Source organism: Diadema antillarum, unplaced genomic scaffold (genome assembly GCF_040938485.1).
Source record: "Diadema antillarum isolate AM-2024a unplaced genomic scaffold, OU_Dant_1.0 seq00000738_RagTag, whole genome shotgun sequence".
Classification (NCBI taxonomy): domain Eukaryota; kingdom Metazoa; phylum Echinodermata; class Echinoidea; order Diadematoida; family Diadematidae; genus Diadema; species Diadema antillarum.
The window spans coordinates 565,434-581,683 of record NW_027271636.1 but is presented as its reverse complement, the minus strand read 5'-3'; the positions used below and the strand labels follow the sequence as shown (position 1 = coordinate 581,683).

At 39.6% G+C, this 16,250-nt stretch overlaps 1 protein-coding gene across 1 annotated transcript; it reads right to left on the bottom strand.

The window, feature by feature from the left end:
* Window positions 1-5,756: 5,756 nt before the first annotated feature.
* LOC139738370 (steroid 17-alpha-hydroxylase/17,20 lyase-like) lies at window positions 5,757-15,302 on the bottom strand. Its single transcript, XM_071649006.1, has 9 exons — window positions 15,131-15,302; window positions 14,171-14,344; window positions 13,223-13,316; window positions 11,333-11,491; window positions 10,933-11,144; window positions 10,275-10,397; window positions 8,536-8,793; window positions 7,018-7,095; window positions 5,757-6,013 (listed from the first exon to the last, which is right to left on the bottom strand). The coding sequence occupies exons 1-9, from the start codon at window positions 15,300-15,302 to the stop codon at window positions 5,757-5,759; spliced, it is 1,527 nt and encodes a 508-aa protein (XP_071505107.1).
* Window positions 15,303-16,250: the final 948 nt, after the last annotated feature.

The following is a 16,250-nucleotide window of genomic DNA, read 5'->3' as shown; positions in this document are numbered from 1 at the left end:
AGAACCGACCGGTAAACTCAGATGACGCGAGATCGATTTTGATAAACGATTTTGCGCATGCGCAGTTTTTTCCCCTCTGAACTGCGTCGCGAAATCTAAAGCTCCCTTTTATGACCGCTTTACTGAGGGAATGCACCTGTCTGGCTAGAGATATGACCGCAAGAAGAGACGGATGAAGGAAACAATTATTACTGGTTGTTTCTGCTCCAAAACATTAATGTTACGTTGTTCATAAGGCTGCTTACGTATCCAAAATGTCTCACATACAAAAGTATCAATGCATTTTCAATGTATTTTAAAGTCCTCTGCATTCTATTCGTTTCCGTAGAAATTATGTAACCAATGAAAACCCTATAGAGTCTGCCAAAGGCTTGCATGTGCGGCAGATATTGGCCTTTCAGGGTTTGCTAAGGGCTTGCCTGAACGGACAATGTCTGTCGCACATTCAAACAGAATTAGGCAGGAGCTTTTTAAATGTATATACCACGTGCGAGAAGAGATATTGTGAGGTTGCTTTGCATACATTGCATATATTTGAATTAATGAGGAAACTCATGTACTGATTGGAGCAAATCCATGTCGTACTCACCGGTCCTTGCCTTCGCCCTGTCGAAGAGCTGAGTAGTGGGACGCCCGTGACTACAGAACTGCCCTTTAAAGTATAGAAATGATATACGCGTCATGCATGGCTCTTGCAATATTGGACCAAAATTATTTGCAGCACGTACACCTTGTATGACTGATTGGAAGTTGACACAAGCGGATGAAGAAGAATGTATTGATCAAAGTTCCTCGCTAACTAAACAAGATATCACGAGCTGTTTGATGTCTCGCGATTCTGCGTCATTACTCATCACAATGCGAATATTATTTGTACATAATTTACATACATACATTCATACATACCCATGCACACTAGAATGCTAGTGACAATAGTAGGCCACGAACGCTCCCCATTAGGCGTTTACACATCAGCCCGATAAAAATCCAAGCTCGAGAAATTTTTCGCGATTGCGATTTAGCGCGCTGTTTCATTTCTTATTCACATCAGCCCGAAGAGAATCAGCCCGAATTTTTGTCGAGCTAATTCGACAGCTGAGTATGTGCAAACAGCATAAGTAATGTGTGTGCCCTCTCAAAAATTCCTCGTGATTTGTGTGCAGTTTGCCTCGATCGATCGGGTCACACGCGCTAGGCATAATGGGATGCATCGCGCTAATTTCTCGAGTCGTTTTTCACAAATATCAAATAGCGCGCTACTATCCCGCTATTTCAGAAATTTCCCGAGTTGGACTCGACAAATTTTCTCGATCAGAGCGATACAATTAGCGCGTAATAATTTGTGTTCACATTATCAAATAGCGCGCTATTTCGCTATCGGGAAAATTTCCCAAGTCAGAAAATAGCGCGCTATTTCGAAACATCGGGCTGATGTGAAAACGCCTAAAGAAAGACCTCCGTTCATAGTCCATATCTGTAGTAGGTCCATGGTTATAGAAAGGAGCCATAAGGAGATACTGGTACTAGACTCGCCTAGTACCTCCTTGATAGGAGTGCGCTGGTTGAGTCAAGTAGGCGAAAGAGACGACTGTTTTGTTTCAACTTATTTGCGCCAGGGCACTTTGTTCATGCAAGGGGGCGGGAGGAAGACTTGAAAAAACCCACTGAGGTCCGAAATTCGAGGGGGCGAGTCATGAAAACATACCCAGTTGACTTGTTTAGGAAGAGAAGACGAGAAGGCGATTTGTGCCAAATCGCCAAGGAACCGTCTTGTCCTAAAAAGCGCCAAGTGTTGTTTTAATGACCTTCTCCTCGCGGCATGATCAAGCTTCCATGTTGAATAAGCCAGTTCTGGGTTCCACTTTGCACATGAACAGGAAAACGCCATTTGTATCAACAGGGCGTGTTGTTCTAAAACTCACGAGATAAGCATCTGTGATGTAGTGATTTTTGAAGTAATCATCATAAGTGGTGCTGAGGCTGCGTTCACATAGAAGTATACTATTCGGGTATTCGGGGCTCGTTTTCGAGGGCACGCGAATAGCTTGAATCGAACGATAGGATTTTCTCACACCGGTTCACATAGGAGGGCACTATTCGAAAGTACCGAATAGCTGCGAAAAGTATAGCAAAGTGGGAATCGAGCTTGTTCGATTTTCTTGCAGCGTATACCGTCTCTCGTTTATGAAATAATGACACTTTTGGTCTGGATTTGCCCTTTAGCAAAAATAAGCATGTAGACTGACATTCTGATGCAGTTTAGAAATTGTTAATAAGATTTGCTGGGATGTAGGAGGAAGAAATCCTCACTGCATGGGATGGTGAGTTGACGTTGCGGGTGATGGTGTACTCGGTGCCCGAATAGCGAATAGCGAATAGCGAATAACGAATAGCGAATAGCGAATAGCGAATAGCGAATAGCGAATACCGAATACTTCTATGTGAACGCAGCCTTAGCAAAAATAAGCATGTAGACTGACATTCTGATGCAGTTTAGAAATTGTCAATAAGATTTGTGGGATGTAGGAGGAAGAAATCCTCACTACATGGGATGGTGAGATGACGGTGCGGGTGACGGTGTACTCGGTGCCCGAATAGCGAATAGCGAATACCGAATAGCGAATACCGAATACTTCTATGTGGACGCAGCCTAATGACAGCACATCCACCTGAGAGCAGAGCTTATATTTGGCAGTATCAATTTATCCTTGGCAAAGTCGAATGTATACGTTTGTGATGTAATTCTTGATTTATTCTGTGTTGTGTTCGTTGGAAAAAAAAAGAAGAATGAAAATAAATGAATCGAATTGAAAATTCATTCATGGACCTGGCACACAAGGACATTCATCTTTTGTTAATTAATTCATACACCTGATTCTGTCAAAAGCATTTCAAGCATGCTTTCCTGTTTAGATATCATCATCACCTTGGCAGCCAGCCTGAAGAAAAATAAGATGGCGCTTTGAGAAATCTAAAGACTACATACTCTCTTAAATCAAAAAGAATGCATGTGCAATATTGTAGTGTGCGTTGGGAAATCCTCGCTCAAGCAATTTATTTGCGAAAAGCACGTAGTTTACCCGAGAAAGCAAATATTTTGGCAGGTTGATTGCGATTTGTATTAGAATTGCCCCTATTTTTCGCATATTGTTTCAGAGTGAACATGGACATTGGTCCTACCGGTATAGACTACGTGTGTGTCTTACCACTATGCAACGTTACATGGGTGTCCACAAGTGTCCTCTTCAGTCATTAGCGATTTAGTGACACAAAATTTGACATGATTTAAGGTTTGTTGCTCCCTATCATTGGTGTTTATTCAAAAGCAGTTGAGTCTGAAATGGCACCTCAGCTAAAACAAGACCAAAATGAGGGAAAGCTTCTCAGTGACGATGACCGATTACATTGTCCCAACATGTGGATGTACTGAGGGAAAGCTTCTCAGTGACGATGACCGATTACATTGTCCCAACATATGGATGTACTCATAACGATGCACGTAACCGGATGGCGGCTATGATGATGGGATCAAAGAAAGACCTCCGTTGATAATCCATGTGTGCAGTAGGTCCGTGATACATTCAATGCAAAATAACGCAATTGATGCCTTCCTAAGTGTTAATTGATGGATCATTCTGGTTACCTGGTCTACGCAAATCCATCCTGATGAATTCCATAAATTATTACGTCGGGTAAGCGTATGTACTTTGTTGCTTTTAAAATGAATGCAATGACTACCTGAGAAAAAGAAATTTTATTTGAACCCATGTGCACATGAGCTAACTCCGGACTAGCTTATTTCGAAATCGAATGAGAGTTACATCATAGACCAGGGGCGGTAGAAACAAAAATCGAATATGTCACCAAGGTGTGAGCCAGATCTCTAAATTTCAAGTTTTAAAATGCAAAACCTTTCCCTCGTGTGGGAGGGGGTATTCCTCTTCGAAACCCTTCTCCTCCACATTTCCCTGATTATTTATTTGTCTTTTTTTTTTATAGAAACAAAAATCGACTATTTTAAACAAACAAAAATCTACACCAGATCTCAGAATTCCCCTCCCACCCCCAAACATTTCCCTGCTTATAAACTTTCTTACTATCTTTTGATAGAAACGAAAATTGAATACTTCACCAAAAGGGATGCACCAGATCTTTGAATTTCAAGTCCAACAGTCTAAAAATGCAAAACTTCCCTCTTCAGGTTGCTCCGCTCCCTTGCACATATCTTCCAAGTTTTGCCGCCCATCATGAAAACGGTTCGACGCCCCTGAGATAGGACGATTGTTTGAATCGACTTAATTCAAGGAAATTCAGAAATCAGTTAGAAATAAGGAAATATCTACTACGTATACAGAAATAGACAACCATAATCCATTTTATTCATTTCATTTCATTTTATTTCATTTCAATTTATTTACTTTTTGTACGTACACATCGCGCACGTGTGCTTATTATTATGAACTTGCACTCGTGCTATTTGATGACTGTCGCCATCATCCCCCACTCCTCGCTACGGATTAATGCCCGTGTGTGCTTGTACTGTGCTCTAGGGTTCTGTGAATTGAACTGACACATCATAATAAAATGCAATTGTGATGCGTCACTGTTTGCAGCTCAGGGCATTGCAAATAAAGTTATGTTTCTCATGATACGCCTAGAGACAGAATCACACTTTCATCACGTATAGATAAATATGACAACAGTATTCAGAGAAAACGGATGTCTTAAACTACGGTTATCTCCTCATGCAACTGATGGTACTACGACACACACACACACACACACACACACACGCATATATATATATATATATATATATATATATATATACACATTATTATATATAGATAATACTTTATTTACAGCATCCCATTAAGCACTTCCTGTCATGAAATCTGTGACAGAGTTTCTTTTTCAAGCACAATGCAACCGTGGTAATAGCAAGGGTCAAAATGAAATCCTGGTATTTTTGTTTTTGTACAATTTTTATCTGTTATCTCTCCATTCATCCAAGTTTTTTTTTTCGGACTTTTATTAAAAACCCAGAGAATTAGTAAATGCTTAAGATATTTTTCTATACGGCGCGACGATCAAATTCCTTCTTTAATTCATGGGATGAGCATCACTCAAATAGTTGTTAAACGTATGAAATAGCCATTACTACAGATATATTAATCATTTGTACATAATGTAAATCAATGATGAACACGAAATATCAACATGAAACCAATAGTTTTGCTTTGAGCTTTTACGTGAACCTTTTTATGATGACATTGCTAAGGTATGAATAGACAAATTAATTAATTTTACCATCGAAGTGAACCTATCAACCCATTTCCGTGATCTCTCTCTCTCACCCTCGTGTTTTACCTATAACCACCTTTCCATTTTCTTCTTCTCTCTCTGTTTGAATTCTCTCCCGCTTCTCTATTGCCTTGTCAAAAACTCAGGGTGTAGATTCAAATTGCATGTCAAGTGTATATTGTTTTAGCATGTTTAGTGTATTCTTTTTCAGTTGCTAAACGGTGAATGAAGTAATCTATATCGGTGACTCATCTTTGATAACAACTCTTAGACATAACGTTACAATCACGATAATGACTTGGAGGGCTTTAGATTGTCATCACAGTCTTTGAAAATGTAAAAAAGAAGCCAAACGTATCACGTTTATGATGTATAATCACATTTACCACATTATAGCGTGGTTGAGATTTCCTTATCTTGTCCAAGTAAGAGATATATCAGCATATTTCTGTTTATTTCCTTTCGTTGATGAGCATTTTGTATGGTGTCAGAAGACGCCCAGCGAATGTCTGAGGGATGAGGTTGATAAGGCTCTCGTCCTCCTTGCCCGGTACCTTGGAGAAGGTGTAGTTCTGGAGGAACCAGGAGAAGATGAGGAAGAGGTCAGCCTTAGCAACCGCCTCTCCGAGACAGCTACGGCGACCCGCTCCGAACGGCATGAAGCTGGAAGGGTGCTGGCGGACTGTGCCGGCCTCGTCAAGGAAGTGATCTTGTAACGAGTGAAAAAAAAATCTCGTCTAAGAAATCTAAACTTATATGACAACTTGTGTGTAGAACTTTCATTTCAAAACGTTTGTTTGTTCGTTTGTTTGTTTGTTTAATTTCAATGCTGTTGAAAATCCCCACAATCGGCCTTAGGGTGTTTCTCAGTGAGTCCGCATATCAGTTTATAGCATTAAACAACGCAATATGATATGGTACAAAAAAAGAACATTCACAACGAATGAGATAACATACTGGCAAAAATAAAAAAAAAAGGAACAGAGGTTGAGTAATGTTGTATTGACAGAAAAATGTAGATTAAAGGAGGAACATTATCATTTGCAATATCATAGATCATGTTACGTGACATTTATGTGAATGGACAGAGCAGAAAAATATTTTGAGTGCAAAACTATAATTGTTATAGCCACAGATCTTAATTCAGCTAATTAAAAGGGAGTTTGGGACATGAAGAGATCAATGTTTGACAAAAATCAATTAAGCATGGATTCACTTGTGAAACTAATTTAAAGGTTGTCACAGACTTTGGATGCAACATGCAATGTGCTATTTCTCTTGAAATTTGTGTTTGGTTTGTCTTTCCGCTCATCTCGGCGCATTTCGACACATCTTCGGACATATCAACACATTACGGGACATTTCGAAACATCTCGGCACATTTTGGCACGTCCCCGCACACCTCGGCACATTCGGCATGTTCTGTGTTCGGGCACGATCATGTCGACGCTTGCCAGCACCCACTTTCCAATCATTTCCTAGCAGAGTGTCATATGGATAATGGTGTACACTCAGTGGGACTGATTTTTTCTTTTTTTGCCCCTGTTTTTTTTTTTTTTGTGTCGTTGTTGATATTTCCAGAACACTGAAATGCACATGGAGAATATCAGCCCGAATAGTTGCTTTTTAGATGAAATCTTATTTGTTAAAATAGGAGCCAGAAAAAAACCCCACTGAATATGTCGAGGACCAGGTGTTAATAGGATTGCCTACCTGGCTTGAAGGAATCTGGATCATCCCATTCCTGGGGGTCAAATTGCATGGAATGAATGTTGATCATCACAGTGGCTCCTCTGGGATGACGTAATCACCTATATCGCATCAGAGGAATATGACAATCGTTGTTTCCATGACCACCAGCCCTATAATCGTCATTACTTAGTACTTATATCAATATTTGTGTAGGCCTAATTAATAGATTATTTGTACTCGCAGTTAATTTATAAGTTGGTTTCCTCTTGTTAATAGACACATTTTGGCCAAAAACGCTTTTTTTTTTCATATACTACTACTACTACTACTACTACTACTACTACTACTACTACTATAACTACTACAACAACGGCTACTTCAACTGCTACTAGTTCAATCGAGAAACCAAACGGTAAATCAGTATTTCACGAAATACCCAAACAGAAGTATTTGTATCTTCGTTTATCAGATCCTCTGAGCGGTTGTGGCTTGGTGGAAAAGACCTGAAACTCTCAATCTGAAAGTTCACAAGTCGAGTCCTCTGTACAAAGCAACTCTCAAGTCCTATAGGGCAAGGTAAAGTCCCGAGGAAGGAACCTACTATCGTCACGGCCACTGCGTCAGTCCATTCGTTGCTTTAATTGTTTCCTTTATGGTGACGTCAAATAATTCCATACTGCACACCAGTAAGTACAGAGTATTTTCACAGTGGAAAAATCTCCACACAGCCTCTAACAGTCAATAGTAGATTACCCTTTGTAAAATGGTTTGAAGCATGTTGTCTTGTGATCCTACATGTCACCTGACTATGCATTACCGGACTAACATATTGTGTTGTATTTACAAAGTTAAAGAGAGGGAGAGAGAAGGGGGAGGGGCAGAGAAGGAGGTAATAATTGAAAAAAAAATAAGTAAACAACTTAATTACCCTCTCTGATCTTATAACACATTTTCTGAGTACATGCATTCCCTCAACCCCTTTTCAGTCCCTCAAACCACTTATATACGTACGATATGTATAATATAAGTAATCTATTTTTTGTATACATTATGAAACTCTAACACCGTGAAAAATCAGCAGTGCATAGGGAGTTATTCGAGAATTCGAGAACGAGAATTCAATCTCTACGGATTGCCCTGTTCCAGTGGTATCCTATACCGTGTTCACAGTGGCCACGGGACTTCGCAGTCGATGCTCCATTTTTCAAAATGAACTCTCGCACACCGTCTTAATTCGAGGGGGTGTGGTCGCGTCTCGCTTCAACAAGTGCACCGTCTTAAATCCTTCAGGTTTGAGGAGCTGGCACAAAAGACCCTCTCGCATCACTTGCGGTTAAAGAGTAAAGACCAATGTGAATACCGTACGAGAAATCACATACATTTAACATTTCGAATCGAAAATAGATCATTTCCCCTTTCCTTTCTGATTCAATATGGCCATGGTGACTTGACGCCATTCATGTAATGCAAAGATGAATTCAGTCATTACGTAACTGATTCATGGGAGGAATAGGAAAGGTAGGCCCTATATCGAAGTGCCAAGCGGTGAATACTCACGTATCTTGGCATCGCACATGGTCGAATGTGGTAAGGCGACAGGAGCAACCGTGCTGTACCTCATCACCTCATACAAAGTGGCTTCGGTATACGGGAGAGTTCCGCGGTCCTCGATGGTTGGCACTCGATCACGGCCGACCACGGAGTCGATCTCTGCCTGGATTTTCTTCTGAATCTCGAGGTTCTCGGACATCAAGGCAAAAGCCCAGTACAATGTGTCAATGGTTGTCTGTGTCCCAGCTAGATGCATCCATATAAAATCAAACAAACACAAAATAGCAGACAAATACCCAGCTATCTGTTCGATTTACAATCGAGATAGTTCATTATGAGATCAATGGAGTTCTCGTGAAAACGATGCAAATATTTCTCATCGATGTTAGAATCCCGTACGTAGGGATAGGCCTTACTTGACATGTTTCTTTGATTTGCGTGAAAATCCTGTATACTATGTGACCGTGCACCTCAAAACGAACATAAAGTCGCACACACTGATTTTGCGTGAGGACTGAAAATAAGTGAAATGGGTCAACCTAGTCGAACTTGACTTTTTCATATATTCTGAAAGAGCGGGTCTTCTTTTACATTATGCTAAAATTTGGTATCATAAAACCGGCAGGAAAATGTGTTTTTTAGCAGTTTATCTCGAACATTTTTGGTAGAACAGTGTGATTAGGTGTGTCTTTGGAATCCCTTTTTCATTTCTGAAAAACCTTGTCCACACTCTTCACTTTCAACTCTAATAACATTTGAAAGGATAGTGCTACTGCTTTGAAAGTTGGCATTAATTATGGACAGAATGTGTTAATGAGGCATGCTTAATTTCAGTTTAATCTGATAATCCCTTCATTGTTGTTACTCAGGTGGTTTACTTCCTGTTTTTTGTCCCATTCATTGCTCAGCCAGCACGGTTTGGTAAAGATTAAGCGCTTGAATAGACTTCAGAGCCTCTTTTCTCAGTTCACACTTTTCCTGAGTTTGTGTTTTCTTCCCAATATTTAGACAGGTTTATAGGAGAGTCCATTTGATTTGAGTTATACATCATTTTAAAGCTTAAAGTCTGCTCTTTCAGAATATGGTATTAACTAAAAATTCATGTCTGGCGACTTTTTGTTTGTTTTGAGGTGCATTGTCACCTATAGTACCTCAGATATCTGTACGGTTCATTAAACATGTACACGATACGATAGAAACCCTACCTAGATTCACAAGATTGTATCATAACAAAAATAAATTCTACTATGGAGGGCACTTTAAGCATCTAAGAACTGTATGGAAAGGATATAGAATAGCTTAGAGTGTGGTATAACGGATTGCCTGAGAAAGACTGTTTGATGGTGAAGTAAGAGCTGAATAGATCTCGGGGCTACCGGAGGGAAGAGGTAGAAAAAGTGTAGACTATAATTGAGTTGACGTGGTCATACATAAGTTAACGAGTAACACTGTCAAGTGATTAATGTGATTTTGTTTGAAAGCGTCTAATTTCACTTTAGAAAACTCATGATTTGTGTCCTTTCCTACATCGAAATCCGTTATCAGTGACGCATATCATACAAAACTAAGGGACAGGGAGAATGGAAAACTGAGAGTGTGATAAATGAACGTAGTTGGTGACGTCATCTTACACTGCATTATATTGCAGAATGTACAAAGAACGAACATCTTTAGATTTAATTAGCTTTAGCTAAAACCCCGAAATTTATTATGGCAAGTGTTTGTACCAAGGAAGATGTCCATGACTGTCTGCAGAATGTGGTCATCGGTCAGTTTATCCACGTTCTCCCCTTCTCGCTTTGCGTCTTCTTGGGCCTTCAACAGCATGCTGTAGAAATCACTGATGTTGTCTAGAAAACAGACACCAATGGAATGAATATAATTTCATCATCTCCAAAAGTTTGTATTGCGTCGCGTCTAAAAAACTGCAAGGAGTGATGTTTTGATTTCATTCAGATTTTGGTAATCTACCATCAAATCCTTACATAACGAAACGATGATCGTTCAGCTGATCTGAAGTTGAAATACTAAAAACTTGAGTACTGGTACGTAGCAGTGAAAACGTTGTCATCCTGGATTCTTTGAGTATCATATTGGTGCAGGGTGCTCCTTCATATGATTGCGATTCTATCAATCCAGGAAGTAAGATGAGAACAGCATAATGGTGTTTAATGTAATTAAGTGCAAACATTGAAATTACTCCTCAAACAATTTCAAACTGCATTTCCACCTGATTTTGGTGATTGCTTAACAGAGCAGTCAAAGAAGCAACCTCTTCTGAGTCGTAGAGGTGTTTTCTATTATGCACGTATCTACACCTGGCAAGTTTCGAAACTAGTTTTCAATGCTACGTGTAAACTGACGCTAAAATGTATCATATCTTACCAGGGTCGTAGGTTTGCTGTTTGTGTTGCTCTAGTTCGGTTTTGATGAGCTTTTGGAGCCCAACCGTCAGGTCCTTGACCAAACGGGGACCGCTTGTAGGGACGTACCTGGCCCAGGAGAAGAAGTCGGCTTCAAGACCGAGACCGAACTCGGCATTGGCCTCGTCATTCAACTGCATCCATTCCTTTACGTTGGGATCACGAAGAGCGTAGCTGGTGAAGGAGAGCAACGACACCCTCGTTGTATGATAAATTATAATCAGAATTGAAATTTCAGCATTATCATCATGAAGCGAGCATACACACACACACACATGCACATGCACACATACACACACACTCATATCAATCAACTGTGTGTCTCGTTCTGAGGTCGCTTGTTATTATGTCGTATGTAATACCTCTTTCCAAAGCAAATCTGTGAGAGGACATTGTACATGATCAGAGTAAGGAGGAGTTGAGGGTCGATCGGCTTCCCGTCATTCTGGGTTAGCTCCTTCTCCACCTTCGGGTACACGCTGGAAACCAACTTTTGCAGGGGCTTACCGGTCGCAAAGTGCCTTGAAAACAGAAGAGAAAGATTACAAGATTTTTAAATATGACATTCATAATAACAAAATAACAAAAATAAACTAAATGTAAATCTGAAAAAAAAACCCTAATGGAATGAGTATGGTCAATGATAATGATATCTAGTTGTACTAATAAAAGGGTGATAATGGAGGTTCGAACATTTACCTATACCAAGGTACTTGTGGAGGTAAACTTAAAATTTAAAGCATCCTGACACGTTTTGCAGCGAGCTGATACACGCTAAACACAAGAATGGCACTCATGATTTCGATGCTTCAAACGTGTAGTAAAACCTATGCAAGCAGAATAATGTAGCGTTTCACTTCAAGGAAAACAAAGATAGTAAACTTAAAGCATACAAACCAACAACAAATCTATTTGAGTCTGTTCAGAACATGTGAATGTACAATTTTGTAAGTCTAAAACAATGCAGTTAGTTGTAACCACATGTAAGATTTTGTCACACCATTTTTGTTGTGACTATTTTTATTCCAAGCATATCATATTCTAAATGTACATTTTTTCTCTGACCCATATCCTCCGGAAACCTGTTATACCAAGTTTTCGTTGAGTCATAACTCAAAGACTTAAGTCATATGTATTTGTATCATACAGTCTGAGAAGGGGAAAATACTTTGATCGAAAGGATAAAGTTTCTACTATCAACACTAGGGGCCCGTTTCATAAAACTTGTCATCAGTGACAACTGCCACATTTCTATGACAAATTTGCTGTCAGCCAATCAGATGCAAGGATTTCAGTAGTTTGTCACATCTATGACAACTTGTAAGTGATGACAAGTTTCATGAAACGGGCCCCTGGTCATTGTTTGTCTAAAAAAAATGCGTATATTTTTATTCTAAATCTACCTTTTCCAACGTTGTATTGTGCCTGTTTTGCCGCAAAGGTCTTCTAAAAACATACGTAGCAATCGAGGCTATCAAAGCTCACAATAGGTTAATTTCGCAGATTCCATCGCGGTGCCCCTATAAGAGCAATACTTAAGAACTTTCAAGCTCAACGCACGCTTAATGTTCCATCGGCTCGCTTGATTCTATTTGTGCCATGTTTGCACGTCCGACTCAGTCAACGGCGTGCCAACTTCGCATATCGTGCTCAAACCCACAAACCCGCCCAAACCAATCGATAAATCGCCAAATGCCACAGTACAATGAAAGCTTTTCTCGAGATTCCATTCCTGTCACCTGTGGCTTGCACATACAATGTAAGTAATGTTGGCTATCATGTGGCGTTCCCAACTGGATTTGCGAGTTTCAGCCACTGTTTTGTGTGCAAAAGTCGTGCCTTCACAATAATGTAGCTACTGGTCATTGAAAAGAAGAACGATCATTGATTTGTCATACAATTTGCACCGAAGGAAAGCTTGTCATTTTCTCTACGCCTTTGCTCATTACATGACCAGGGTAACTGAAATCCTCTGAATTTACGTAGAATTGAAAAGCAAAGCATGACTACGTTACTGTCTCAGAATAATGTGGCACACAGGGGGTTTACACCATGGTACATAAATAGTTGATTGCGTGATTGAATACGCACTAGCGGATTACTAACCTGTCCGTTCTCTGCAGACGGGCAAAAACGAATCTCGTCTGGGGGCATTGAAGGAACATGATTACCGATCCTATTCTGATGCATTTGGTTATTTCACCTTCAAACACCGTTAATTTGAGGATAGTTTACTGGAAATCGTCGGATACCTGAGTGCCGTGTGACCTAGTTTCCGATGACGCTTCCACGCGTCAGAGTAAGTAGTGAAATTAATGTCCTTAGATCCACCCGTAAACAGTTCGGCTGGAATGAAAGATAAAAAAAAATAATGGTGCAATCTTATTACTATTGAGTAGAGGAAACCTATGTGAAAAGTTAGACATAACTGTTTATCTGCTCAAGTCCGATTCTAGTAGCCAACATGTTTCACAACTATTATTAGTCATCTATACTCAAAGTTAATGAGAATCATTACCATTACAAAAACCACAGCATTTCCTTTTATCTCTAATACTTAACGCCCTACTCATTTTTTTTTTTTTTAATGATTGGGTGTTATGCGACAAAACAGAGCAGAGCAATGAATTTCTAGAACGTCGATAACGATGCCATTTTCCGCATATCAGTTGAATTTAATGCTCCTTTTAACGGGTCTACGTTAACGGCATTTAAGTGTACTTTGCGTTGAGGGTTTTTGTTTTTTATTAAAGGTATGGGCAGAGGTGACTCCCAATAGACTTATTCAATGACGGGCATACCCCGAAATGGATAGTGCTTGTGGAAGCAACGAGTCCTATCAACCAGTAACTCGATATTACACAAAGTTAACTTCTGTATAATAGTTTTGCGATCAAAAATGTTATCAAAAGAAGGGGGATTATGATTGAAGTTTGTTGAAGGATCCTACACTGACCGTACGAAGTAGGGCGCGATGCCAGAATTGCTTTGTGATGGTACAGTCGTTTTGTGTCATCACTTTTATATAACAAAGAAATTCACGTCGTTAACAGTGACGTCACTTTCCAAATAATATAACATGGAGTGTCAAACAGGCCAACATTCTTAAGCAATTGAAAGCATATTCCAGTGCAGCTCTTTCAGCTGATTATCATAGAGGATTAATTTTGATCCAAAATACAATAGAAACTATTTCTTACTGGAGTAGAAATCAGGACGTCCGGCAAACTCCACACTCTGCTTTATCACAGCCTCCTTTATGAGGTCTTTGCGATTTAAGACCACCATCCATCGCTGTCCCATCTTGAGACCAAAGATGTCACCGTACTTCTTGGCCCATTTACCGAACACTACCTCTGGGCTGTCAGTCATGTCTTCAATGAAATAACGAGAGATGGAGAAACTACACCCTCTTTACTAAAATTTGACACTCACGGAACGCTATCCAGATATGATAATGATAATGATGATGATTATGATGATGGTGATGATGATGATGATGATAATAATAATGATAATAATAAACCACATTGATATAGCGCATGATGACTGAAATACATTGCCTCTATCGACACTGAAGAAATAATTTATAGAATGATGATAAAAGAGAGAACGAAGAGGAACAAGGCAAGACAAAGAAAGACAAAATTCTGACATGCAGTAGGCCTACAAAGCCTGTAGGCTCATCGTCACTAAGTCTTATCAAGAGGAATGAGAACATGATATCACCAAAGGTCGATCTTCTTCGTATTCGTAGTGTTATCTTTTCTTGGTATCCCAGAAAGTTTGCATACTACGAAAGAATACATCTATTTGTCTATCTATCTATCTCTCTCTGAACCTATCTATGTCTCTCTTTGCACGCAAGCATGTATGTATTGAGTGTTGTTATATAATTGTCTACGGTTGGTAAATAATAATGAATTATGTCTCAGGTACCTTACAATCATCACGACCAGGACAGAGAATAACATATTATATTATTTCATCTAGGAGAGAGAGAGGGAGAGAGAGAGAGAGGAGCCATCTTTCTGTCTAAAGAAAGAAAAGAAACCCGTGGAAATAAGCGGGCAGAAATAGAGGAAAACAATGATAAAAATGATTTAAAAAAAATCAAAACAAACGAAATCCAGACAACACCTTAATTCTATCTAACTCACCATAGATGCTACCCACAATGGGAAGACCCCTTGGTCCGGGCGGGAACTTGCTTGGTCGGCTGACGCTCCATATTGCCATGGAGACCAGAAGGACTCCAAGAGTAGCTGTGACGGTCAACACATTGACCTGTCCGAGACTGGACTCCGTTAGGGTTCCAAGGAAGTCAATCATGGTGATGACTGCAGCTGATCTACTTCACTCTGACCTGATCTCTGCACTATACAGTCCGTAAAATATTCGAGTGCAAGATATCTTCATCATCTGCACATGTAAACCGATTTGTGTAAATACTTTGATAATATAGGTTTTCCCATTCAATTTCATACTTTTGTAATTCCAATTCATTAATGCGTAGTCAATTTCACAATGCGCACGCACGCGAAACTATTTGGGCATTTAATAGAATCCGATGATCAATTTCATTTATGGGAGTTTTGTTTAGTTTTTGTCAAATCAGATTCACGCTCGGGCGTTCAATTTCCAAATACGAGCATTGCATTTCCTCCTCGTGCATTCAAATTCACACGATAGTCATGTGATAGTCCCGATGAGCTTGTTTGGAGCGTTCAATTTCATTTTCAGGCGATCGAGTTCCTACTTTGTGAAATCAATTGAACGAGGAAAATTGAGTAGACTTTTTCTTTAAGAAAGAAGGAAGGGCATACGCAACCCATAAAGGCTTTCATATAGTGTAATTGTAAGTGTTTAAAGGTTCTACATTGTTCTGTGTTCAGTATTCTTTGATTTTCATCTCAGTAAATTGTAAGGTCCAATCAGCAGTGCATCCAAACAACACAACGACAATTTCAAATTCAAATGTTATTTTCACTTTCTTTCTTCAACAGAATGTATAAGAAACAATATCATGAATTTGACATGCGAATCGTTGTAAATATATATAACCAGACAGGATTAACAACATGTTCTTGTCTACATGATCAGTAAAATAAAGATACATACACTCTATATACACCCTGAGGAGAAAAAAAGTGGAGGTACCCACTCAAAAGACTAAGCTTGTAACATGTGGATACCTCTGAGGGAAAGGGGGAAAATGAGGTGAAACTTACAACTACAAAGGGTGCGGGAAACTGGGGAAGCGGGGAATAGAGAAAAAAA